At 38.5% G+C, this 26040-nt stretch overlaps 1 protein-coding gene across 1 annotated transcript in view; it reads left to right on the plus strand.

Annotated features, from left to right (window-relative positions):
* Positions 1-26040, plus strand: part of LOC306960570 (protein NLRC3-like) — a gene marked incomplete at its 3' end in the record, with an annotated part of 148548 nt that overhangs the window by 116103 nt on the left and 6405 nt on the right. The window contains exons 4-10 of the mRNA XM_079553003.1: positions 21180-21243; positions 21346-21532; positions 21600-23382; positions 23447-23614; positions 24975-25142; positions 25213-25386; positions 25537-25577. Of these exons, the coding sequence (XP_079409129.1) occupies positions 21180-21243; positions 21346-21532; positions 21600-23382; positions 23447-23614; positions 24975-25142; positions 25213-25386; positions 25537-25577 (2585 nt within the window). The remainder of the gene's footprint in view (positions 1-21179; positions 21244-21345; positions 21533-21599; positions 23383-23446; positions 23615-24974; positions 25143-25212; positions 25387-25536; positions 25578-26040) is intronic.

Here is a 26040-nt window from a genome sequence, read left to right on the forward strand (position 1 = left end):
TCTAACTCTGTCCTTTATATCAGAGTCTCTAACTCTGTCCTTTATATCAGAGTCTCTAACTCTGTCCTTTATATCAGAGTCTCTAACTCTGTTCTTTATATCAGAGTCTCTAACTCTGTCCTTAACATCAGAGTCTCTGACTCTGTCCTTTACATCAGAGTCTCTAACTCTGTCCTTTATATCAGAGTCTCTAACTCTGTTCTTTATATCAGAGTCTCTAACTCTGTCCTTTACATCAGAGTCTCTAACTCTGTCCTTTACATCAGAGTCTCTAACTCTGTTCTTTATATCAGAGTCTCTAACTCTGTCCTTTATATCAGAGTCTCTAACTCTGTCCTTTATATCAGAGTCTCTAACTCTGTCCTTTATATCAGAGTCTCTAACTCTGTTCTTTATTTCAGAGTCTCTAACTCTGTTCTTTATATCACAGTCTCTAACTCTGTCCTTTATATCAGAGTCTCTAACTCTGTCCTTTATATCACAGTCTCTAACTCTGTCCTTTATATTAGAGTCTCTAACTCTGTCCTTTATATCAGAGTCTCTAACTCTGTCCTTTATATCAGAGTCTCTAACTCTGTCCTTTATATCAGAGTCTCTAACTCTGTTCTTTATATCAGAGTCTCTAACTCTGTTCTTTATATCACAGTCTCTAACTCTGTCCTTTATATCAGAGTCTCTAACTCTGTCCTTTATATCAGAGTCTCTAACTCTGTTCTTTATTTCAGAGTCTCTAACTCTGTTCTTTATATCACAGTCTCTAACTCTGTCCTTTATATCAGAGTCTCTAACTCTGTCCTTTATATCACAGTCTCTAACTCTGTCCTTTATATTAGAGTCTCTAACTCTGTCCTTTATATCAGAGTCTCTAACTCTGTCCTTTATATCAGAGTCTCTAACTCTGTCCTTTATATCAGAGTCTCTAACTCTGTTCTTTATATCAGAGTCTCTAACTCTGTTCTTTATATCACAGTCTCTAACTCTGTCCTTTATATCAGAGTCTCTAACTCTGTCCTTTATATCACAGTCTCTAACTCTGTCCTTTATATCAGAGTCTCTAACTCTGTCCTTTTTATCAGAGTCTCTAACTCTGTCCTTTATATCACAGTCTCTAACTCTGTCCTTTATATCAGAGTCTCTAACTCTGTCCTTTATATCAGAGTCTCTAACTCTGTTCTTTATATCAGAGTCTCTAACTCTGTCCTTTATATCACAGTCTCTAACTCTGTCCTTTATATCAGAGTCTCTAACTCTGTCCTTTTTATCAGAGTCTCTAACTCTGTCCTTTACATCACAGTCTCTAACTCTGTTCTTTATATCAGAGTCTCTAACTCTGTCTTTATATCAGTCTCTAACTCTGTCCTTTTTATCAGAGTCTCTAACTCTGTCCTTTATATCAGAGTCTCTAACTCTGTTCTTTATATCAGAGTCTCTAACTCTGTCCTTTATATCACAGTCTCTAACTCTGTCCTTTATATCAGAGTCTCTAACTCTGTTCTTTATATCAGAGTCTCTAACTCTGTTCTTTACATCAGAGTCTCTAACTCTGTCCTTTATATCAGAGTCTCTAACTCTGTCCTTTATATCACAGTCTCTAACTCTGTCCTTTATATCAGAGTCTCTAACTCTGTTCTTTACATCAGAGTCTCTAACTCTGTCCTTTATATCAGAGTCTCTAACTGTTCTTTATATCAAAGTCTCTAACTCTGTCCTTTATATCAGAGTCTCTAACTCTGTTCTTTATATCAGAGTCTCTAACTCTGTCCTTTATATCAGAGTCTCTAACTCTGTCCTTTATATCAGTCTCTAACTCTGTCCTTTATATCAGAGTCTCTAACTCTGTTCTTTATATCAGAGTCTCTAACTCTGTCCTTTATATCAGAGTCTCTAACTCTGTTCTTTACATCAGAGTCTCTAACTCTGTCCTTTATATCAGAGTCTCTCACTCTGTCCTTTATATCAGAGTCTCTAACTGTTCTTTATATCAGAGTCTCTAACTCTGTCCTTTATATCAGTCTCTAACTCTGTCCTTTATATCAGAGTCTCTAACTCTGTCCTTTATATCAGTCTCTAACTCTGTCCTTTATATCAGAGTCTCTAACTCTGTCCTTTATATCAGAGTCTCTAACTCTGTCCTTTATATCAGAGTCTCTAACTCTGTCCTTTATATCAGAGTCTCTAACTCTGTCCTTTATATCAGAGTCTCTAACTCTGTCCTTTATATCAGAGTCTCTAACTCTGTTCTTTATATCAGAGTCTCTAACTCTGTCCTTTACATCAGAGTCTCTAACTCTGTCCTTTACATCAGAGTCTCTAACTCTGTCCTTTATATCAGAGTCTCTAACTCTGTCCTTTATATCAGAGTCTCTAACTCTGTCCTTTATATCAGAGTCTCTAACTCTGTCCTTTATATCAGAGTCTCTAACTCTGTCCTTTATATCAGAGTCTCTAACTCTGTCCTTTATAACAGAGTCTCTAACTCTGTTCTTTATATCAGTCTCTAACTCTGTCCTTTACATCAGAGTCTCTAACTCTGTCCTTTATATCAGTCTCTAACTATGTCCTTTACATCACAGTCTCTAACTCTGTCCTTTATATCAGAGTCTCTAACTATATCCTTTATATCAGAGTCTCTAACTGTTCTTTATATCAGAGTCTCTAACTCTGTCCTTTATATCAGAGTCTCTAACTCTGTTCTTTATATCAGAGTCTCTAACTCTGTCCTTTACATCAGAGTCTCTAACTCTGTCCTTTATATCAGAGTCTCTAACTCTGTCCTTTACATCAGAGTCTCTAACTCTGTTCTTTATATCAGAGTCTCTAACTCTGTCCTTTACATCAGAGTCTCTAACTCTGTTCTTTATATCAGAGTCTCTAACTCTGTCCTTTATATCAGAGTCTCTAACTCTGTCCTTTAGATCACAGTCTCTAACTCTGTTCTTTATATCAGAGTCTCTAACTCTGTCCTTTATATCAGAGTCTCTAGCTGTTCTTTATATCAGAGTCTCTAACTCTGTCCTTTACATCACAGTCTCTAACTCTGTCCTTTATATCAGAGTCTCTAACTGTTCTTTATATCAGAGTCTCCAACTCTGTCCTTTATATCAGTCTCTAACTCTGTCCTTTACATCACAGTCTCTAACTCTGTCCTTTATATCAGAGTCTCTAACTGTTCTTTATATCAGAGTCTCTAACTCTGTCCTTTATATCAGTCTCTAACTCTGTCCTTTATATCAGAGTCTCTAACTCTGTCCTTTATATCAGAGTCTCTAACTCTGTTCTTTATATCAGAGTCTCTAACTCTGTCCTTTATATCAGAGTCTCTAACTCTGTTCTTTATATCAGAGTCTCTAACTCTGTCCTTTATATCAGTCTCTAACTCTGTCCTTTATATCAGAGTCTCTAACTCTGTCCTTTATATTAGAGTCTCTAACTCTGTCCTTTATATCAGAGTCTCTAACTCTGTCCTTTATATCAGTCTCTAACTCTGTCCTTTATATCAGAGTCTCTAACTCTGTTCTTTACATCAGAGTCTCTAACTCTGTTCTTTACATCAGAGTCTCTCACTCTGTCCTTTATATCAGTCTCTAACTCTGTCCTTTATATCAGAGTCTCTAACTCTGTCCTTTATATCAGTCTCTAACTCTGTCCTTTATATCAGAGTCTCTAACTCTGTTCTTTACATCAGAGTCTCTAACTGTTCTTTATATCAGAGTCTCTAACTCTGTCCTTTATATCAGTCTCTAACTCTGTCCTTTATATCAGAGTCTCTAACTCTGTCCTTTATATCAGTCTCTAACTCTGTCCTTTATATCAGAGTCTCTAACTCTGTCCTTTATATCAGAGTCTCTAACTCTGTCCTTTATATCAGAGTCTCTAACTCTGTCCTTTATATCAGAGTCTCTAACTCTGTTCTTTATATCAGAGTCTCTAACTCTGTCCTTTATATCACAGTCTCTAACTCTGTCCTGTATATCAGAGTCTCTAACTCTGTCCTTTATATCAGAGTCTCTAACTCTGTCCTTTATATCAGAGTCTCTAACTCTGTCCTTTATATCAGAGTCTCTAACTCTGTCCTTTATATCAGAGTCTCTAACTCTGTCCTTTACATCAGAGTCTCTAACTCTGTCCTTTACATCAGAGTCTCTAACTCTGTCCTTTATATCAGAGTCTCTAACTCTGTCCTTTATATCAGAGTCTCTAACTCTGTTCTTTATATCACAGTCTCTAACTCTGTCCTTTATATCAGAGTCTCTAACTCTGTCCTTTATATCAGAGTCTCTAACTCTGTCCTTTATATTAGAGTCTCTAACTCTGTCCTTTATATCAGAGTCTCTAACTCTGTTCTTTATATCACAGTCTCTAACTCTGTCCTTTATATCAGAGTCTCTAACTCTGTCCTTTATATCACAGTCTCTAACTCTGTCCTTTATATCAGAGTCTCTAACTCTGTCCTTTTTATCAGAGTCTCAAACTCTGTCCTTTATATCACAGTCTCTAACTCTGTCCTTTATATCAGAGTCTCTAACTCTGTCCTTTATATCAGAGTCTCTAACTCTGTTCTTTATATCAGAGTCTCTAACTCTGTCCTTTATATCACAGTCTCTAACTCTGTCCTTTATATCAGAGTCTCTAACTCTGTCCTTTTTATCAGAGTCTCTAACTCTGTCCTTTACATCACAGTCTCTAACTCTGTTCTTTATATCAGAGTCTCTAACTCTGTCTTTATATCAGTCTCTAACTCTGTCCTTTTTATCAGAGTCTCTAACTCTGTCCTTTATATCAGAGTCTCAAACTCTGTTCTTTATATCAGAGTCTCTAACTCTGTCCTTTATATCACAGTCTCTAACTCTGTCCTTTATATCAGAGTCTCTAACTCTGTTCTTTATATCAGAGTCTCTAACTCTGTTCTTTACATCAGAGTCTCTAACTCTGTCCTTTATATCAGAGTCTCTAACTCTGTCCTTTATATCAGTCTCTAACTCTGTCCTTTATATCAGAGTCTCTAACTCTGTTCTTTACATCAGAGTCTCTAACTCTGTCCTTTATATCAGAGTCTCTATCTGTTCTTTATATCAAAGTCTCTAACTCTGTCCTTTATATCAGAGTCTCTAACTCTGTTCTTTATATCAGAGTCTCTAACTCTGTCCTTTATATCAGTCTCTAACTCTGTCCTTAATATCAGAGTCTCTAACTCTGTCCTTTATATCAGAGTCTCTAACTCTGTCCTTTATATCAGAGTCTCTAACTCTGTCCTTTATATCAGAGTCTCTAACTCTGTCCTTTATATCAGAGTCTCTAACTCTGTCCTTTATATCAGAGTCTCTAACTCTGTTCTTTATATCAGAGTCTCTAACTCTGTCCTTAACATCAGAGTCTCTGACTCTGTCCTTTACATCAGAGTCTCTAACTCTGTCCTTTATATCAGAGTCTCTAACTCTGTTCTTTATATCAGAGTCTCTAACTCTGTCCTTTACATCAGAGTCTCTAACTCTGTCCTTTACATCAGAGTCTCTAACTCTGTTCTTTATATCAGAGTCTCTAACTCTGTCCTTTATATCAGAGTCTCTAACTCTGTCCTTTATATCAGAGTCTCTAACTCTGTCCTTTATATCAGAGTCTCTAACTCTGTCCTTTATATCAGAGTCTCTAACTCTGTTCTTTATATCAGAGTCTCTAACTCTGTCCTTTACATCAGAGTCTCTAACTCTGTCCTTTATATCAGAGTCTCTAACTCTGTCCTTTATATCAGTCTCTAACTCTGTCCTTTATATCAGAGTCTCTAACTCTGTTCTTTACATCAGAGTCTCTAACTCTGTCCTTTATATCAGAGTCTCTATCTGTTCTTTATATCAAAGTCTCTAACTCTGTCCTTTATATCAGAGTCTCTAACTCTGTTCTTTATATCAGAGTCTCTAACTCTGTCCTTTATATCAGTCTCTAACTCTGTCCTTAATATCAGAGTCTCTAACTCTGTCCTTTATATCAGAGTCTCTAACTCTGTCCTTTATATCAGAGTCTCTAACTCTGTCCTTTATATCAGAGTCTCTAACTCTGTCCTTTATATCAGAGTCTCTAACTCTTTCCTTTATATCAGAGTCTCTAACTCTGTTCTTTATATCAGAGTCTCTAACTCTGTCCTTAACATCAGAGTCTCTGACTCTGTCCTTTACATCAGAGTCTCTAACTCTGTCCTTTATATCAGAGTCTCTAACTCTGTTCTTTATATCAGAGTCTCTAACTCTGTCCTTTACATCAGAGTCTCTAACTCTGTCCTTTACATCAGAGTCTCTAACTCTGTTCTTTATATCAGAGTCTCTAACTCTGTCCTTTATATCAGAGTCTCTAACTCTGTCCTTTATATCAGAGTCTCTAACTCTGTCCTTTATATCAGAGTCTCTAACTCTGTCCTTTATATCAGAGTCTCTAACTCTGTTCTTTATATCAGAGTCTCTAACTCTGTCCTTTACATCAGAGTCTCTAACTCTGTCCTTTATATCAGAGTCTCTAACTCTGTCCTTTATATCAGAGTCTCTAACTCTGTCCTTTATATCAGAGTCTCTAACTCTGTCCTTTATATCAGAGTCTCTAACTCTGTCCTTTATATCAGAGTCTCTAACTCTGTTCTTTATATCAGAGTCTCTAACTCTGTCCTTTATATCAGAGTCTCTAACTCTGTCCTTTATATCAGTCTCTAACTCTGTCCTTTACATCAGAGTCTCTAACTCTGTCCTTTATATCAATCTCTAACTATGTCCTTTACATCACAGTCTCTAACTCTGTCCTTTATATCAGAGTCTCTAACTATATCCTTTATATCAGAGTCTCTAACTGTTCTTTATATCAGAGTCTCTAACTCTGTCCTTTATATCAGAGTCTCTAACTCTGTTCTTTATATCAGAGTCTCTAACTCTGTCCTTTACATCAGAGTCTCTAACTCTGTCCTTTATATCAGAGTCTCTAACTCTGTCCTTTACATCAGAGTCTCTAACTCTGTTCTTTATATCAGAGTCTCTAACTCTGTTTTTTATATCAGAGTCTCTAACTCTGTCCTTTACATCAGAGTCTCTAACTCTGTTCTTTATATCAGAGTCTCTAACTCTGTCCTTTATATCAGAGTCTCTAACTCTGTCCTTTAGATCACAGTCTCTAACTCTGTTCTTTATATCAGAGTCTCTAACTCTGTTCTTTATATCAGAGTCTCTAACTCTGTTCTTTACATCATAGTCTCTAACTCTGTTCTTTATATCAGAGTCTCTAGCTGTTCTTTATATCAGAGTCTCTAACTCTGTCCTTTACATCACAGTCTCTAACTCTGTCCTTTATATCAGAGTCTCTAACTGTTCTTTATATCAGAGTCTCTAACTCTGTCCTTTATATCAGTCTCTAACTCTGTCCTTTATATCAGAGTCTCTAACTCTGTCCTTTATATCAGAGTCTCTAACTCTGTTCTTTATATCAGAGTCTCTAACTCTGTCCTTTATATCAGAGTCTCTAACTCTGTTCTTTATATCAGAGTCTCTAACTCTGTCCTTTATATCAGTCTCTAACTCTGTCCTTTATATCAGAGTCTCTAACTCTGTTCTTTATATCAGTCTATAACTCTGTTCTTTATATCAGAGTCTCTAACTCTGTCCTTTATACCAGAGTCTCTAACTCTGTTCTTTACATCAGAGTCTCTAACTCTGTCCTTTATATCAGAGTCTCTAACTCTGTCCTTTACATCAGAGTCTCTAACTCTGTTCTTTATATCAGAGTCTCTAACCCTGTTTTTTATATCAGAGTCTCTAACTCTGTCCTTTACATCAGAGTCTCTAACTCTGTCCTTTATATCAGAGTCTCTATCTGTTCTTTATATCAAAGTCTCTAACTCTGTCCTTTATATCAGAGTCTCTAACTCTGTTCTTTATATCAGAGTCTCTAACTCTGTCCTTTATATCAGTCTCTAACTCTGTCCTTAATATCAGAGTCTCTAACTCTGTCCTTTATATCAGAGTCTCTAACTCTGTCCTTTATATCAGAGTCTCTAACTCTGTTCTTTATATCAGAGTCTCTAACTCTGTTCTTTATATCAGAGTCTCTAACTCTGTCCTTAACATCAGAGTCTCTGACTCTGTCCTTTACATCAGAGTCTCTAACTCTGTCCTTTATATCAGAGTCTCTAACTCTGTTCTTTATATCAGAGTCTCTAACTCTGTCCTTTACATCAGAGTCTCTAACTCTGTCCTTTACATCAGAGTCTCTAACTCTGTTCTTTATATCAGAGTCTCTAACTCTGTCCTTTATATCAGAGTCTCTAACTCTGTCCTTTATATCAGAGTCTCTAACTCTGTCCTTTATATCAGAGTCTCTAACTCTGTCCTTTATATCAGAGTCTCTAACTCTGTTCTTTATATCAGAGTCTCTAACTCTGTCCTTTACATCAGAGTCTCTAACTCTGTCCTTTATATCAGAGTCTCTAACTCTGTCCTTTATATCAGAGTCTCTAACTCTGTCCTTTATATCAGAGTCTCTAACTCTGTCCTTTATATCAGAGTCTCTAACTCTGTCCTTTATATCAGAGTCTCTAACTCTGTTCTTTATATCAGAGTCTCTAACTCTGTCCTTTATATCAGAGTCTCTAACTCTGTCCTTTATATCAGTCTCTAACTCTGTCCTTTACATCAGAGTCTCTAACTCTGTCCTTTATATCAATCTCTAACTATGTCCTTTACATCACAGTCTCTAACTCTGTCCTTTATATCAGAGTCTCTAACTATATGCTTTATATCAGAGTCTCTAACTGTTCTTTATATCAGAGTCTCTAACTCTGTCCTTTATATCAGAGTCTCTAACTCTGTTCTTTATATCAGAGTCTCTAACTCTGTCCTTTACATCAGAGTCTCTAACTCTGTCCTTTATATCAGAGTCTCTAACTCTGTCCTTTACATCAGAGTCTCTAACTCTGTTCTTTATATCAGAGTCTCTAACTCTGTTTTTTATATCAGAGTCTCTAACTCTGTCCTTTACATCAGAGTCTCTAACTCTGTTCTTTATATCAGAGTCTCTAACTCTGTCCTTTATATCAGAGTCTCTAACTCTGTCCTTTAGATCACAGTCTCTAACTCTGTTCTTTATATCAGAGTCTCTAACTCTGTTCTTTATATCAGAGTCTCTAACTCTGTTCTTTACATCATAGTCTCTAACTCTGTTCTTTATATCAGAGTCTCTAGCTGTTCTTTATATCAGAGTCTCTAACTCTGTCCTTTACATCACAGTCTCTAACTCTGTCCTTTATATCAGAGTCTCTAACTGTTCTTTATATCAGAGTCTCTAACTCTGTCCTTTATATCAGTCTCTAACTCTGTCCTTTATATCAGAGTCTCTAACTCTGTCCTTTATATCAGAGTCTCTAACTCTGTTCTTTATATCAGAGTCTCTAACTCTGTCCTTTATATCAGAGTCTCTAACTCTGTTCTTTATATCAGAGTCTCTAACTCTGTCCTTTATATCAGTCTCTAACTCTGTCCTTTATATCAGAGTCTCTAACTCTGTTCTTTATATCAGTCTATAACTCTGTTCTTTATATCAGAGTCTCTAACTCTGTCCTTTATACCAGAGTCTCTAACTCTGTTCTTTACATCAGAGTCTCTAACTCTGTCCTTTATATCAGAGTCTCTAACTCTGTCCTTTACATCAGAGTCTCTAACTCTGTTCTTTATATCAGAGTCTCTAACCCTGTTTTTTATATCAGAGTCTCTAACTCTGTCCTTTACATCAGAGTCTCTAACTCTGTCCTTTATATCAGAGTCTCTAACTCTGTTCTTTATTTCAGAGTCTCTAACTCTGTTCTTTATATCACAGTCTCTAACTCTGTCCTTTATATCAGAGTCTCTAACTCTGTCCTTTATATCACAGTCTCTAACTCTGTCCTTTATATTAGAGTCTCTAACTCTGTCCTTTATATCAGAGTCTCTAACTCTGTCCTTTATATCAGAGTCTCTAACTCTGTCCTTTATATCAGAGTCTCTAACTCTGTTCTTTATATCAGAGTCTCTAACTCTGTTCTTTATATCACAGTCTCTAACTCTGTCCTTTATATCAGAGTCTCTAACTCTGTCCTTTATATCACAGTCTCTAACTCTGTCCTTTATATCAGAGTCTCTAACTCTGTCCTTTTTATCAGAGTCTCTAACTCTGTCCTTTATATCACAGTCTCTAACTCTGTCCTTTATATCAGAGTCTCTAACTCTGTCCTTTATATCAGAGTCTCTAACTCTGTTCTTTATATCAGAGTCTCTAACTCTGTCCTTTATATCACAGTCTCTAACTCTGTCCTTTATATCAGAGTCTCTAACTCTGTCCTTTTTATCAGAGTCTCTAACTCTGTCCTTTACATCACAGTCTCTAACTCTGTTCTTTATATCAGAGTCTCTAACTCTGTCTTTATATCAGTCTCTAACTCTGTCCTTTTTATCAGAGTCTCTAACTCTGTCCTTTATATCAGAGTCTCTAACTCTGTTCTTTATATCAGAGTCTCTAACTCTGTCCTTTATATCACAGTCTCTAACTCTGTCCTTTATATCAGAGTCTCTAACTCTGTTCTTTATATCAGAGTCTCTAACTCTGTTCTTTACATCAGAGTCTCTAACTCTGTCCTTTATATCAGAGTCTCTAACTCTGTCCTTTATATCAGAGTCTCTAACTCTGTCCTTTATATCAGAGTCTCTAACTCTGTTCTTTACATCAGAGTCTCTAACTCTGTCCTTTATATCAGAGTCTCTAACTGTTCTTTATATCAAAGTCTCTAACTCTGTCCTTTATATCAGAGTCTCTAACTCTGTTCTTTATATCAGAGTCTCTAACTCTGTCCTTTATATCAGAGTCTCTAACTCTGTCCTTTATATCAGTCTCTAACTCTGTCCTTTATATCAGAGTCTCTAACTCTGTTCTTTATATCAGAGTCTCTAACTCTGTCCTTTATATCAGAGTCTCTAACTCTGTTCTTTACATCAGAGTCTCTAACTCTGTCCTTTATATCAGAGTCTCTCACTCTGTCCTTTATATCAGAGTCTCTAACTGTTCTTTATATCAGAGTCTCTAACTCTGTCCTTTATATCAGTCTCTAACTCTGTCCTTTATATCAGAGTCTCTAACTCTGTCCTTTATATCAGTCTCTAACTCTGTCCTTTATATCAGAGTCTCTAACTCTGTCCTTTATATCAGAGTCTCTAACTCTGTCCTTTATATCAGAGTCTCTAACTCTGTCCTTTATATCAGAGTCTCTAACTCTGTCCTTTATATCAGAGTCTCTAACTCTGTCCTTTATATCAGAGTCTCTAACTCTGTTCTTTATATCAGAGTCTCTAACTCTGTCCTTTACATCAGAGTCTCTAACTCTGTCCTTTACATCAGAGTCTCTAACTCTGTCCTTTATATCAGAGTCTCTAACTCTGTCCTTTATATCAGAGTCTCTAACTCTGTCCTTTATATCAGAGTCTCTAACTCTGTCCTTTATATCAGAGTCTCTAACTCTGTCCTTTATATCAGAGTCTCTAACTCTGTCCTTTATAACAGAGTCTCTAACTCTGTTCTTTATATCAGTCTCTAACTCTGTCCTTTACATCAGAGTCTCTAACTCTGTCCTTTATATCAGTCTCTAACTATGTCCTTTACATCACAGTCTCTAACTCTGTCCTTTATATCAGAGTCTCTAACTATATCCTTTATATCAGAGTCTCTAACTGTTCTTTATATCAGAGTCTCTAACTCTGTCCTTTATATCAGAGTCTCTAACTCTGTTCTTTATATCAGAGTCTCTAACTCTGTCCTTTACATCAGAGTCTCTAACTCTGTCCTTTATATCAGAGTCTCTAACTCTGTCCTTTACATCAGAGTCTCTAACTCTGTTCTTTATATCAGAGTCTCTAACTCTGTCCTTTACATCAGAGTCTCTAACTCTGTTCTTTATATCAGAGTCTCTAACTCTGTCCTTTATATCAGAGTCTCTAACTCTGTCCTTTAGATCACAGTCTCTAACTCTGTTCTTTATATCAGAGTCTCTAACTCTGTCCTTTATATCAGAGTCTCTAGCTGTTCTTTATATCAGAGTCTCTAACTCTGTCCTTTACATCACAGTCTCTAACTCTGTCCTTTATATCAGAGTCTCTAACTGTTCTTTATATCAGAGTCTCCAACTCTGTCCTTTATATCAGTCTCTAACTCTGTCCTTTACATCACAGTCTCTAACTCTGTCCTTTATATCAGAGTCTCTAACTGTTCTTTATATCAGAGTCTCTAACTCTGTCCTTTATATCAGTCTCTAACTCTGTCCTTTATATCAGAATCTCTAACTCTGTCCTTTATATCAGAGTCTCTAACTCTGTTCTTTATATCAGAGTCTCTAACTCTGTCCTTTATATCAGAGTCTCTAACTCTGTTCTTTATATCAGAGTCTCTAACTCTGTCCTTTATATCAGTCTCTAACTCTGTCCTTTATATCAGAGTCTCTAACTCTGTCCTTTATATTAGAGTCTCTAACTCTGTCCTTTATATCAGAGTCTCTAACTCTGTCCTTTATATCAGTCTCTAACTCTGTCCTTTATATCAGAGTCTCTAACTCTGTTCTTTACATCAGAGTCTCTAACTCTGTTCTTTACATCAGAGTCTCTCACTCTGTCCTTTATATCAGTCTCTAACTCTGTCCTTTATATCAGAGTCTCTAACTCTGTCCTTTATATCAGTCTCTAACTCTGTCCTTTATATCAGAGTCTCTAACTCTGTTCTTTACATCAGAGTCTCTAACTGTTCTTTATATCAGAGTCTCTAACTCTGTCCTTTATATCAGTCTCTAACTCTGTCCTTTATATCAGAGTCTCTAACTCTGTCCTTTATATCAGTCTCTAACTCTGTCCTTTATATCAGAGTCTCTAACTCTGTCCTTTATATCAGAGTCTCTAACTCTGTCCTTTATATCAGAGTCTCTAACTCTGTCCTTTATATCAGAGTCTCTAACTCTGTTCTTTATATCAGAGTCTCTAACTCTGTCCTTTATATCACAGTCTCTAACTCTGTCCTGTATATCAGAGTCTCTAACTCTGTCCTTTATATCAGAGTCTCTAACTCTGTCCTTTATATCAGAGTCTCTAACTCTGTCCTTTATATCAGAGTCTCTAACTCTGTCCTTTATATCAGAGTCTCTAACTCTGTCCTTTACATCAGAGTCTCTAACTCTGTCCTTTACATCAGAGTCTCTAACTCTGTCCTTTATATCAGAGTCTCTAACTCTGTCCTTTATATCAGAGTCTCTAACTCTGTTCTTTATATCACAGTCTCTAACTCTGTCCTTTATATCAGAGTCTCTAACTCTGTCCTTTATATCAGAGTCTCTAACTCTGTCCTTTATATTAGAGTCTCTAACTCTGTCCTTTATATCAGAGTCTCTAACTCTGTTCTTTATATCACAGTCTCTAACTCTGTCCTTTATATCAGAGTCTCTAACTCTGTCCTTTATATCACAGTCTCTAACTCTGTCCTTTATATCAGAGTCTCTAACTCTGTCCTTTTTATCAGAGTCTCAAACTCTGTCCTTTATATCACAGTCTCTAACTCTGTCCTTTATATCAGAGTCTCTAACTCTGTCCTTTATATCAGAGTCTCTAACTCTGTTCTTTATATCAGAGTCTCTAACTCTGTCCTTTATATCACAGTCTCTAACTCTGTCCTTTATATCAGAGTCTCTAACTCTGTCCTTTTTATCAGAGTCTCTAACTCTGTCCTTTACATCACAGTCTCTAACTCTGTTCTTTATATCAGAGTCTCTAACTCTGTCTTTATATCAGTCTCTAACTCTGTCCTTTTTATCAGAGTCTCTAACTCTGTCCTTTATATCAGAGTCTCAAACTCTGTTCTTTATATCAGAGTCTCTAACTCTGTCCTTTATATCACAGTCTCTAACTCTGTCCTTTATATCAGAGTCTCTAACTCTGTTCTTTATATCAGAGTCTCTAACTCTGTTCTTTACATCAGAGTCTCTAACTCTGTCCTTTATATCAGAGTCTCTAACTCTGTCCTTTATATCAGTCTCTAACTCTGTCCTTTATATCAGAGTCTCTAACTCTGTTCTTTACATCAGAGTCTCTAACTCTGTCCTTTATATCAGAGTCTCTATCTGTTCTTTATATCAAAGTCTCTAACTCTGTCCTTTATATCAGAGTCTCTAACTCTGTTCTTTATATCAGAGTCTCTAACTCTGTCCTTTATATCAGTCTCTAACTCTGTCCTTAATATCAGAGTCTCTAACTCTGTCCTTTATATCAGAGTCTCTAACTCTGTCCTTTATATCAGAGTCTCTAACTCTGTCCTTTATATCAGAGTCTCTAACTCTGTCCTTTATATCAGAGTCTCTAACTCTGTCCTTTATATCAGAGTCTCTAACTCTGTTCTTTATATCAGAGTCTCTAACTCTGTCCTTAACATCAGAGTCTCTGACTCTGTCCTTTACATCAGAGTCTCTAACTCTGTCCTTTATATCAGAGTCTCTAACTCTGTTCTTTATATCAGAGTCTCTAACTCTGTCCTTTACATCAGAGTCTCTAACTCTGTCCTTTACATCAGAGTCTCTAACTCTGTTCTTTATATCAGAGTCTCTAACTCTGTCCTTTATATCAGAGTCTCTAACTCTGTCCTTTATATCAGAGTCTCTAACTCTGTCCTTTATATCAGAGTCTCTAACTCTGTCCTTTATATCAGAGTCTCTAACTCTGTTCTTTATATCAGAGTCTCTAACTCTGTCCTTTACATCAGAGTCTCTAACTCTGTCCTTTATATCAGAGTCTCTAACTCTGTCCTTTATATCAGTCTCTAACTCTGTCCTTTATATCAGAGTCTCTAACTCTGTTCTTTACATCAGAGTCTCTAACTCTGTCCTTTATATCAGAGTCTCTATCTGTTCTTTATATCAAAGTCTCTAACTCTGTCCTTTATATCAGAGTCTCTAACTCTGTTCTTTATATCAGAGTCTCTAACTCTGTCCTTTATATCAGTCTCTAACTCTGTCCTTAATATCAGAGTCTCTAACTCTGTCCTTTATATCAGAGTCTCTAACTCTGTCCTTTATATCAGAGTCTCTAACTCTGTCCTTTATATCAGAGTCTCTAACTCTGTCCTTTATATCAGAGTCTCTAACTCTTTCCTTTATATCAGAGTCTCTAACTCTGTTCTTTATATCAGAGTCTCTAACTCTGTCCTTAACATCAGAGTCTCTGACTCTGTCCTTTACATCAGAGTCTCTAACTCTGTCCTTTATATCAGAGTCTCTAACTCTGTTCTTTATATCAGAGTCTCTAACTCTGTCCTTTACATCAGAGTCTCTAACTCTGTCCTTTACATCAGAGTCTCTAACTCTGTTCTTTATATCAGAGTCTCTAACTCTGTCCTTTATATCAGAGTCTCTAACTCTGTCCTTTATATCAGAGTCTCTAACTCTGTCCTTTATATCAGAGTCTCTAACTCTGTCCTTTATATCAGAGTCTCTAACTCTGTTCTTTATATCAGAGTCTCTAACTCTGTCCTTTACATCAGAGTCTCTAACTCTGTCCTTTATATCAGAGTCTCTAACTCTGTCCTTTATATCAGAGTCTCTAACTCTGTCCTTTATATCAGAGTCTCTAACTCTGTCCTTTATATCAGAGTCTCTAACTCTGTCCTTTATATCAGAGTCTCTAACTCTGTTCTTTATATCAGAGTCTCTAACTCTGTCCTTTATATCAGAGTCTCTAGCTCTGTCCTTTATATCAGTCTCTAACTCTGTCCTTTACATCAGAGTCTCTAACTCTGTCCTTTATATCAATCTCTAACTATGTCCTTTACATCACAGTCTCTAACTCTGTCCTTTATATCAGAGTCTCTAACTATATCCTTTATATCAGAGTCTCTAACTGTTCTTTATATCAGAGTCTCTAACTCTGTCCTTTATATCAGAGTCTCTAACTCTGTTCTTTATATCAGAGTCTCTAACTCTGTCCTTTACATCAGAGTCTCTAACTCTGTCCTTTATATCAGAGTCTCTAACTCTGTCCTTTACATCAGAGTCTCTAACTCTGTTCTTTATATCAGAGTCTCTAACTCTGTTTTTTATATCAGAGTCTCTAACTCTGTCCTTTACATCAGAGTCTCTAACTCTGTTCTTTATATCAGAGTCTCTAACTCTGTCCTTTATATCAGAGTCTCTAACTCTGTCCTTTAGATCACAGTCTCTAACTCTGTTCTTTATATCAGAGTCTCTAACTCTGTTCTTTATATCAGAGTCTCTAACTCTGTTCTTTACATCATAGTCTCTAACTCTGTTCTTTATATCAGAGTCTCTAGCTGTTCTTTATATCAGAGTCTCTAACTCTGTCCTTTACATCACAGTCTCTAACTCTGTCCTTTATATCAGAGTCTCTAACTGTTCTTTATATCAGAGTCTCTAACTCTGTCCTTTATATCAGTCTCTAACTCTGTCCTTTATATCAGAGTCTCTAACTCTGTCCTTTATATCAGAGTCTCTAACTCTGTTCTTTATATCAGAGTCTCTAACTCTGTCCTTTATATCAGAGTCTCTAACTCTGTTCTTTATATCAGAGTCTCTAACTCTGTCCTTTATATCAGTCTCTAACTCTGTCCTTTATATCAGAGTCTCTAACTCTGTTCTTTATATCAGTCTATAACTCTGTTCTTTATATCAGAGTCTCTAACTCTGTCCTTTATACCAGAGTCTCTAACTCTGTTCTTTACATCAGAGTCTCTAACTCTGTCCTTTATATCAGAGTCTCTAACTCTGTCCTTTACATCAGAGTCTCTAACTCTGTTCTTTATATCAGAGTCTCTAACCCTGTTTTTTATATCAGAGTCTCTAACTCTGTCCTTTACATCAGAGTCTCTAACTCTGTCCTTTATATCAGAGTCTCTATCTGTTCTTTATATCAAAGTCTCTAACTCTGTCCTTTATATCAGAGTCTCTAACTCTGTTCTTTATATCAGAGTCTCTAACTCTGTCCTTTATATCAGTCTCTAACTCTGTCCTTAATATCAGAGTCTCTAACTCTGTCCTTTATATCAGAGTCTCTAACTCTGTCCTTTATATCAGAGTCTCTAACTCTGTTCTTTATATCAGAGTCTCTAACTCTGTTCTTTATATCAGAGTCTCTAACTCTGTCCTTAACATCAGAGTCTCTGACTCTGTCCTTTACATCAGAGTCTCTAACTCTGTCCTTTATATCAGAGTCTCTAACTCTGTTCTTTATATCAGAGTCTCTAACTCTGTCCTTTACATCAGAGTCTCTAACTCTGTCCTTTACATCAGAGTCTCTAACTCTGTTCTTTATATCAGAGTCTCTAACTCTGTCCTTTATATCAGAGTCTCTAACTCTGTCCTTTATATCAGAGTCTCTAACTCTGTCCTTTATATCAGAGTCTCTAACTCTGTCCTTTATATCAGAGTCTCTAACTCTGTTCTTTATATCAGAGTCTCTAACTCTGTCCTTTACATCAGAGTCTCTAACTCTGTCCTTTATATCAGAGTCTCTAACTCTGTCCTTTATATCAGAGTCTCTAACTCTGTCCTTTATATCAGAGTCTCTAACTCTGTCCTTTATATCAGAGTCTCTAACTCTGTCCTTTATATCAGAGTCTCTAACTCTGTTCTTTATATCAGAGTCTCTAACTCTGTCCTTTATATCAGAGTCTCTAACTCTGTCCTTTATATCAGTCTCTAACTCTGTCCTTTACATCAGAGTCTCTAACTCTGTCCTTTATATCAATCTCTAACTATGTCCTTTACATCACAGTCTCTAACTCTGTCCTTTATATCAGAGTCTCTAACTATATGCTTTATATCAGAGTCTCTAACTGTTCTTTATATCAGAGTCTCTAACTCTGTCCTTTATATCAGAGTCTCTAACTCTGTTCTTTATATCAGAGTCTCTAACTCTGTCCTTTACATCAGAGTCTCTAACTCTGTCCTTTATATCAGAGTCTCTAACTCTGTCCTTTACATCAGAGTCTCTAACTCTGTTCTTTATATCAGAGTCTCTAACTCTGTTTTTTATATCAGAGTCTCTAACTCTGTCCTTTACATCAGAGTCTCTAACTCTGTTCTTTATATCAGAGTCTCTAACTCTGTCCTTTATATCAGAGTCTCTAACTCTGTCCTTTAGATCACAGTCTCTAACTCTGTTCTTTATATCAGAGTCTCTAACTCTGTTCTTTATATCAGAGTCTCTAACTCTGTTCTTTACATCATAGTCTCTAACTCTGTTCTTTATATCAGAGTCTCTAGCTGTTCTTTATATCAGAGTCTCTAACTCTGTCCTTTACATCACAGTCTCTAACTCTGTCCTTTATATCAGAGTCTCTAACTGTTCTTTATATCAGAGTCTCTAACTCTGTCCTTTATATCAGTCTCTAACTCTGTCCTTTATATCAGAGTCTCTAACTCTGTCCTTTATATCAGAGTCTCTAACTCTGTTCTTTATATCAGAGTCTCTAACTCTGTCCTTTATATCAGAGTCTCTAACTCTGTTCTTTATATCAGAGTCTCTAACTCTGTCCTTTATATCAGTCTCTAACTCTGTCCTTTATATCAGAGTCTCTAACTCTGTTCTTTATATCAGTCTATAACTCTGTTCTTTATATCAGAGTCTCTAACTCTGTCCTTTATACCAGAGTCTCTAACTCTGTTCTTTACATCAGAGTCTCTAACTCTGTCCTTTATATCAGAGTCTCTAACTCTGTCCTTTACATCAGAGTCTCTAACTCTGTTCTTTATATCAGAGTCTCTAACCCTGTTTTTTATATCAGAGTCTCTAACTCTGTCCTTTACATCAGAGTCTCTAACTCTGTTCTTTATATCAGAGTCTCTAACTCTGTCCTTTATATCAGAGTCTCTAACTCTGTCCTTTAGATCACAGTCTCTAACTCTGTTCTTTATATCAGAGTCTCTAACTCTGTTCTTTATATCAGAGTCTCTAACTCTGTTCTTTACATCATAGTCTCTAACTCTGTTCTTTATATCAGAGTCTCTAGCTGTTCTTTATATCAGAGTCTCTAACTCTGTCCTTTACATCACAGTCTCTAACTCTGTCCTTTATATCAGAGTCTCTAACTGTTCTTTATATCAGAGTCTCTAACTCTGTCCTTTATATCAGTCTCTAACTCTGTCCTTTATATCAGAGTCTCTAACTCTGTCCTTTATATCAGAGTCTCTAACTCTGTTCTTTATATCAGAGTCTCTAACTCTGTCCTTTATATCAGAGTCTCTAACTCTGTTCTTTATATCAGAGTCTCTAACTCTGTCCTTTATATCAGTCTCTAACTCTGTCCTTTATATCAGAGTCTCTAACTCTGTTCTTTATATCAGTCTATAACTCTGTTCTTTATATCAGAGTCTCTAACTCTGTCCTTTATACCAGAGTCTCTAACTCTGTTCTTTATATCAGAGTCTCTAACTCTGTCCTTTATACCAGAGTCTCTAACTCTGTCCTTTATACCAGAGTCTCTAACTCTGTCCTTTATATCAGAGTCTCTAACTCTGTTCTTTATATCAGAGTCTCTAACTCTGTCCTTTATACCAGAGTCTCTAACTCTGTCCTTTATATCAGAGTCTCTAACTATGTCCTTTATATCAGAGTCTCTAACTCTGTACTTTATATCAGAGTCTCTAACTCTGTCCTTTATATCAGAGTCTCTAACTCTGTTCTTTATATCAGAGTCTCTAACTCTGTTCTTTATATCAGAGTCTCTAACTCTGTCCTTTATATCAGAGTCTCTAACTCTGTCCTTTATATCAGAGTCTCTAACTCTGTTCTTTTTATCAGAGTCTCTAACTCTGTCCTTTATATCAGAGTCTCTAACTCTGTTCTTTACATCAGAGTCAGACCTAAAGTCTCTCTTGTGTTCACAGATCTGCTCCTGGGATCGGCCCAGTGTCAGTGAGAAGTGATCGCTCCAATAATCGCTGGATTCATTTTAAAGGGAAACATGGTTCACAGTAAGTCGAGTTACTCACTTTATCTTCATGACATTTTAGTGTTTGGGTTTAGAATTGGACAGAGTCATTAGAAATAAGTTGTCAGGTCTCTGTTTGAGTGACTTCAGTGATGCGCGAATGAGTTTTAAAGTAACTTTTGACCTCTTTTTAAAGTGTTTTTTTGAGATCAGAGATTAGTTGTATAAGATTTACCTCAAATTTCCGCTGAGTCCACTCTCTCAGCCCTCTGTGTTATATTAAAGTCTGATATGTAAACAGTAAATAGAAGCAGTGAGAGGACTGTTCCCTGTGGGACCCCAGTGCAGCAACGTCTCCATAAACTCTGGGTTCCTAAAACAATCAAAACACAAAATCAAAATGCACGAGACTGAACAGTAGGTTTAGTTTAACAAGATTCTATTGTTTCTGTGAAAGAGCAGATGATCCTTTCCTGAGTCTGATCCTGGACAGTCCCGTGTGTTTCACTGAAGTGTCTTTTCTTCTTTGTCTCAGGATCCTCCAGAAACATTCTCCATCTGAACCTGGTCCCAGCTGTGAGTCCCTCAGTGGCCGGTCTATGGACAAACCAATGCACTTCAGGACAGAGCGGTGAGTTTTGACTCTGTGTATTATGGATAATTATTGCCACATAAAGGGAAGGATCTAAGAAAGATTTACTGAAGGAAACAAAGGAATCTTTAGTAAATGTTGACATTTTTCACTGCTTTGTGACAATCATGATTACTGTGCTGTTATTTCAATCACAAAGAATCAAGAACTAAAATCCAGATAATGGACTGTTTTCTGGAAAGCCTGTAAATAATTGTAGCTTTTTATCCCCTTTGAAGTGTTTGATAAAAACTTTAATGTAACTTAATTTAATATAATTTATCTCTCCCTTGTTTATCCTCAAATGAACCAGGATCCATCACATTTGATATAAATATTTCATGTTTATGGTGAATGTATTTGTCTGTGTTAGACCCAGTGTAGACGTCAGAACAGAAGGTTCTGAACCAGGCCCCATCTATGAGTCCCTCAGGAGCGACCGGTCCAGGATGGAACCACCGACCTTCTCCTCAGATCTGTAAGATTGAGTTTGTTTAAACACAAGGACAGACAGTGGTTTAATGAGGTTCTGAAAGTGTGAGAGAAACAGCTGAATCCTGAGGTGTTTGTTGTGTCTCTGTCACAGAGTGGAGCAGGCTCCAGAGCTCAGAGCTCAGCAACATCACACTCAGCTGGACTCCATATTTAAGGTGTGTCCTTCACTGAAGTTTGGAGATGTTCAGATGAATGGACTTGTTTCACACAGATCTGACACTGACTGCATTTGTGTTGTTTCTAATGTGTCTGTGCAGCTTCTGGAGGAGGACATCTTCACTTTTGTCCAGAAGGAGCTGAAGAAACTCCACAAGGTTCTGAGCACAGATTACCCAGAATGCTTAGAGCCTGTGGAGGATGAGGATGGAGAGGCTTTTCTGAAGATCACTGTGAACTTCCTGAGGAGGAGGCAGCAGAAGGAGCTGGCTGAGCGTCTGTGGAGCAGTAGGTCCATTTCACTCAGTCATTTGATCTTCTCTGAGACTCAGGCTCTGTCTGTGTCTTCATTCAGGGAGAGGTTCTGGAGTTCTTCAGCGTAAACTGAAGCGTGACCTGCAGCAGAAGTGTCAGTGTGTGTTTGAGGGCGTGGCTAAAGCAGTAAGCCCCGCCCTCCTGCAGCAGATCTACACAGAGCTCTACATCACAGAGGGAGGGGCCTCAGAGGTCAACCAGGAACATGAGGTCAGACACATGGAAACAGCCTCCAGGAAAGCAGGCGGAGCAGAGACAGCCATCACATGTGAAGACATGTTTAAAGGCCCCACGGACACAGAGGCGCCCGCCAGAACAGTGCTGACAAAGGGAGTGGCTGGCATCGGGAAAACACTGCTCACTCAGAAGTTCAGTCTGGACTGGGCTGAAGGCAAAGCCCACCAGGACGTCCAGCTGCTGTTCCCCTTCACTTTCAGAGCACTCAATGTGCTGAAGGACAGGAGCTTCAGCCTGGTGCAGCTGCTCCATCACTTCTTTAGAGCAACAGAAGAAGTGAGCAGCTTTGAAGATCTGCAGCTGCTCTTCATCTTTGACGGTCTGGACGAGTGCAGACTTCCTCTGGACTTCACCCAAACCAAGGCCCTGACGGAGCCCACAGAGAGCGCCTCAGTGGAGGAGCTGCTGGTGAACCTCATCAGGGGGAGCCTGCTTCCCTCCGCTCGCCTCTGGATAACCACACGCCCCGCGGCGGCCAATCAGATCCCTGCTGAGTGCGTCTCCATGGTGACAGAGGTGCGAGGGTTCAGCGACCCACAGAAGGAGCTGTACTTCAGGAACAGGTTCAGAGACGAGGCCCACACGATCATCTCCCACATCAAGACGTCCCGAAGCCTCCACATCATGTGCTTCATGCCAGTCTTCTGCTGGATCCTCTCCACAGTCCTGGAGCATGTGCTGAAGACCAGAGAGAGAGCAGAGCTGCCCAAGACCCTGACTCAGATGTACATCCACTTCCTGGTGGTTCAGGCCAAAGTCAAGAACATCAAGTATGAAAGAGGATCTGAGACAGACCCACACTGGAGTCCACAGACCAGGAAGATGGTGGAGTCTCTGGGGAAACTGGCCTTTGAGCAGCTGCAGAAAGGAAACCTGATCTTCTACGAGAGTGACCTGAGCGAGTGTGGGCTGGACGCTGCAGCCGCCTCAGTGTACTCCGGAGTCTTCACACAGGTCTTTAGAGAGGAGCCAGGCCTGTACCAGGACAAGGTCTACTGCTTCATCCATCTGAGTGTGCAGGAGTTTCTGGCTGCTCTTCACGTCCATCAGACCTTCATCCACACTGGAGTCAACCTGCTCTCAGAAGAACAGACTTCATTATGGAGAAAGGTTTTTATCAGTAAATCAGTGCTTTTCTACCAGACGGCTGTGGACCAGGCCTTACAGAGTCCAAATGGACACCTGGACTTGTTCCTGCGCTTCCTCCTGGGTCTTTCACTGTCGACCAATCAGAGCCTTCTCCAAGGTCTGCTGACACAGACAGAAAGTAGCTCCGAGACCAATCAGAAAACAGCTGAGTACATCAAGAAGAGGCTGAGTGAGGAAGTGTCTGCAGAGAGAAGCATCAACCTGCTCCACTGTCTGAATGAACTGAATGATGGTTCTCTGGTGGAGCAGGTCCAACAGTCCCTGAGGTCAGGACGTCTGTCTGAAGGTGGACTGTCTCCTGCTCAGTGGTCAGCTCTGGCCTTCATCTTACTGTCATCAGAAGAAGCTCTGGAGCAGTTTGAGCTGAAGAAATACTGTGCTTCAGAGGAGGCTCTGCTGAGGCTGCTGCCAGTGGTCAAAGCCTCCAACAAAGCTCTGTGAGTGAGGTCTATGTAAGTATGAACCTTCTAAACTTATCCTAAAACAGTGTGTTCTCTCCAGACTGAGCAGCTGTAACCTGTCAGAGAGAAGCTGTGAAGCTCTGTCCTCAGTCCTCAGCTCCTCTAGTCTGACAGTCCTGGACCTCAGTAAGAACGACCTGAAGGATTCAGGGCTGAAGATGTTGTCTGTTGGACTGAAGAGTCCTCACTGTAAACTGGAGCAGCTCAGGTCAGAGGGCTTATCTTTCTTTTAAAATTAATATTCATCATTTGCTAAATGTATGGACACAGTTGTTGTTATTGGTCGGTAAAGATTAAGATATTATTAAAATATCCCAATGTCAGTTTTCTGAACAAGTAGATCATGTATTTGTAAGTTTTTATGAGATTTCTGTACAGAAACTGTGCTGCCTCAGGAAAATATAGCGTTTAGTGTTTAAACCTGAGTTTTGTACCTGAACAATGTTTTATCAATTTGATTCCAGTAAAGACAGTAAAGACTATGATCCTCACTGTTAAACGATACCAGTTTGGAATCAATATAAAGTTTATGTACTCGAGGTACCGAACACAATGTAATATTTGTAGAGATGTTTTGATGCTGTTGGTCCAGGGACAGCGCTGAAGGAAGTGAGAGTTTCAGCTCAAATTAAAGATACACATTTAAAGAAAGGGCTTTGTAATTAAGTGCTTTATTTGTCGTTGTACAACCGTACAATGAAATATTGTTCAGGTGTTAGTCCTGAGCCGCTGTGGCCGATCTGAGCCTCATGTTTGTGGAGGTCGAGGAAACCGCCTTCAGTCTCCTCTGATCCTCTGAAACAGTGCAGCGCCTCCTGGGTGTGTCCCTGTTTCAGAGCGTGGTGTCCTGCACTGGTCAGCTCCTCCTTCCTCTTCCTCCTGCACAGCTCCCTCTGCTCCACAACAGTCTTTCACCATCGTCTGGGAAGAGCTGAGCAGTTAATCTGTTTTATTCTCAGTTTTATTCAGTGAACGTCCATTAGCCAGAACAATAGAAGGCATGTGTGGCTTAGCTGTGAGTCTTGTCCGGATACTTCCTCCTTTGTCCATTCCTTGTTTCCTGCAGCTCCTCTTGTGATGCCTCTACTGTGCTGCTTCTACAATATCTGTATCAAAAAACAAGTATTTTTAAAGTAGTGATATTAAAATAATTGTACAGTCCCAGCTTTAGACAGAGTGACTGAACAGGGACCAATCAGAGGAGGAGGTGGGCGGGGATAGTGTGTCCTGACTCTTCATTGGTTGAAGCGCCTCATGTTCTGTCTCTTTTAAATGATCGACTCTGCTTGATGAGATGTTAAATATTGTTCAAGATGTGTTTGAGGTCATAGAGGGTATGTGAGTGATGTCACAACAGCCCGGCAGCAAAAGCATTAAATTAACTGGCAAGTACGCAACATTATTCACTCAATTTACAATGTAGAAGCTTCTCTTTCTGTTTAGATTTAAAATGTGCACATCCTCTTTGACCAAACACCTGTAAAAACCAAACAGCCTCTTTAAATCCAGTTCTTATTATTGTGTTTGTGTAACTTTGTGTCTTATTGTAAATGTTCCGTCTCCTCCAGACTGAGCAGCTGTAACCTGTCAGAGAGCAGCTGTGAAGCTCTGTCCTCAGTCCTCAGCTCCTCTAGTCTGACAGTCCTGGACCTCAGTAAGAACGACCTGAAGGACTCAGGGCTGAAGATGTTGTCTGTTGGACTGAAGAGTCCTCACTGTAAACTGGAGGAGCTCAGGTCAGAGGGTTTACTCTTCATCTCTGTGAGTTTGTCATTTCTATGACTCTGTTTAACCCTGTGTGTTCAGACTGTCAGGGTGTCTGATCTCAGAGGAAGGCTGTGCTGCTCTGGCCTCAGCTCTGAGGTCCAACCCCTCCCATCTGACAGACCTGGACCTCAGCTTCAACCATCCAGGAGACACAGGAGTAAAGCTCCTGACTGCTCTACAGGAGGAGCCCCACTGCTCACTCTCCACTCTCAGGTGAGGACAGTTATTACACAGTTAATACACAGTTACTACACAGTTATTACTCAGTTATTACACAGTTATTACACAGTTATTACACAGTTATTACACAGTTATTACAGTCGACACAAACAAACTGTGGATCTGAGTCTGTGTCTGTTTCAGACTGAGTCCTGCTGGAGAACGATGGATCGGGCCCAGGAGATGTAAGTCTGACTCTTAATATACTTTTAAAATGTTGGTTGTTCTGAGAAGATTTGCTGTTGTACAAGTTTCTCTCGTGTCGACAGCTGCGATATTGACATCAGAAGAGTTTGAGCTTTTTTCACTCAAACCTTTAGAACTGAGACCTTCATTATTATTCCGGAGGAAGTTCATTTAACCCTGTGTTCATCCTGTGTTCATTTTGAACATTTTTAAATATGTATTGTTTTCATTTCCTGACATTTTGTCTGTGTTGCAGCTTGAGACGTGGATTTCTGCAGAAAACGTTCTTTTAAGCCACATTTTCAGAATCTAGTGTTTGTTTTTCTCTCATGTCTTTTATTTGGTAGATCTGCATTTCCCTGTCGCCCCCTAGTGTACAAAAATGTACACGCCTAAAAACAGCCATAACATCTACATTTGCAATATGTTTTCCACTTTTTGCATAAATCACATGAACTACTT

The sequence above is a fragment of the Gobius niger genome (assembly GCF_951799975.1).
Source record: "Gobius niger genome assembly, chromosome: 3".
Taxonomy (NCBI): domain Eukaryota; kingdom Metazoa; phylum Chordata; class Actinopteri; order Gobiiformes; family Gobiidae; genus Gobius; species Gobius niger.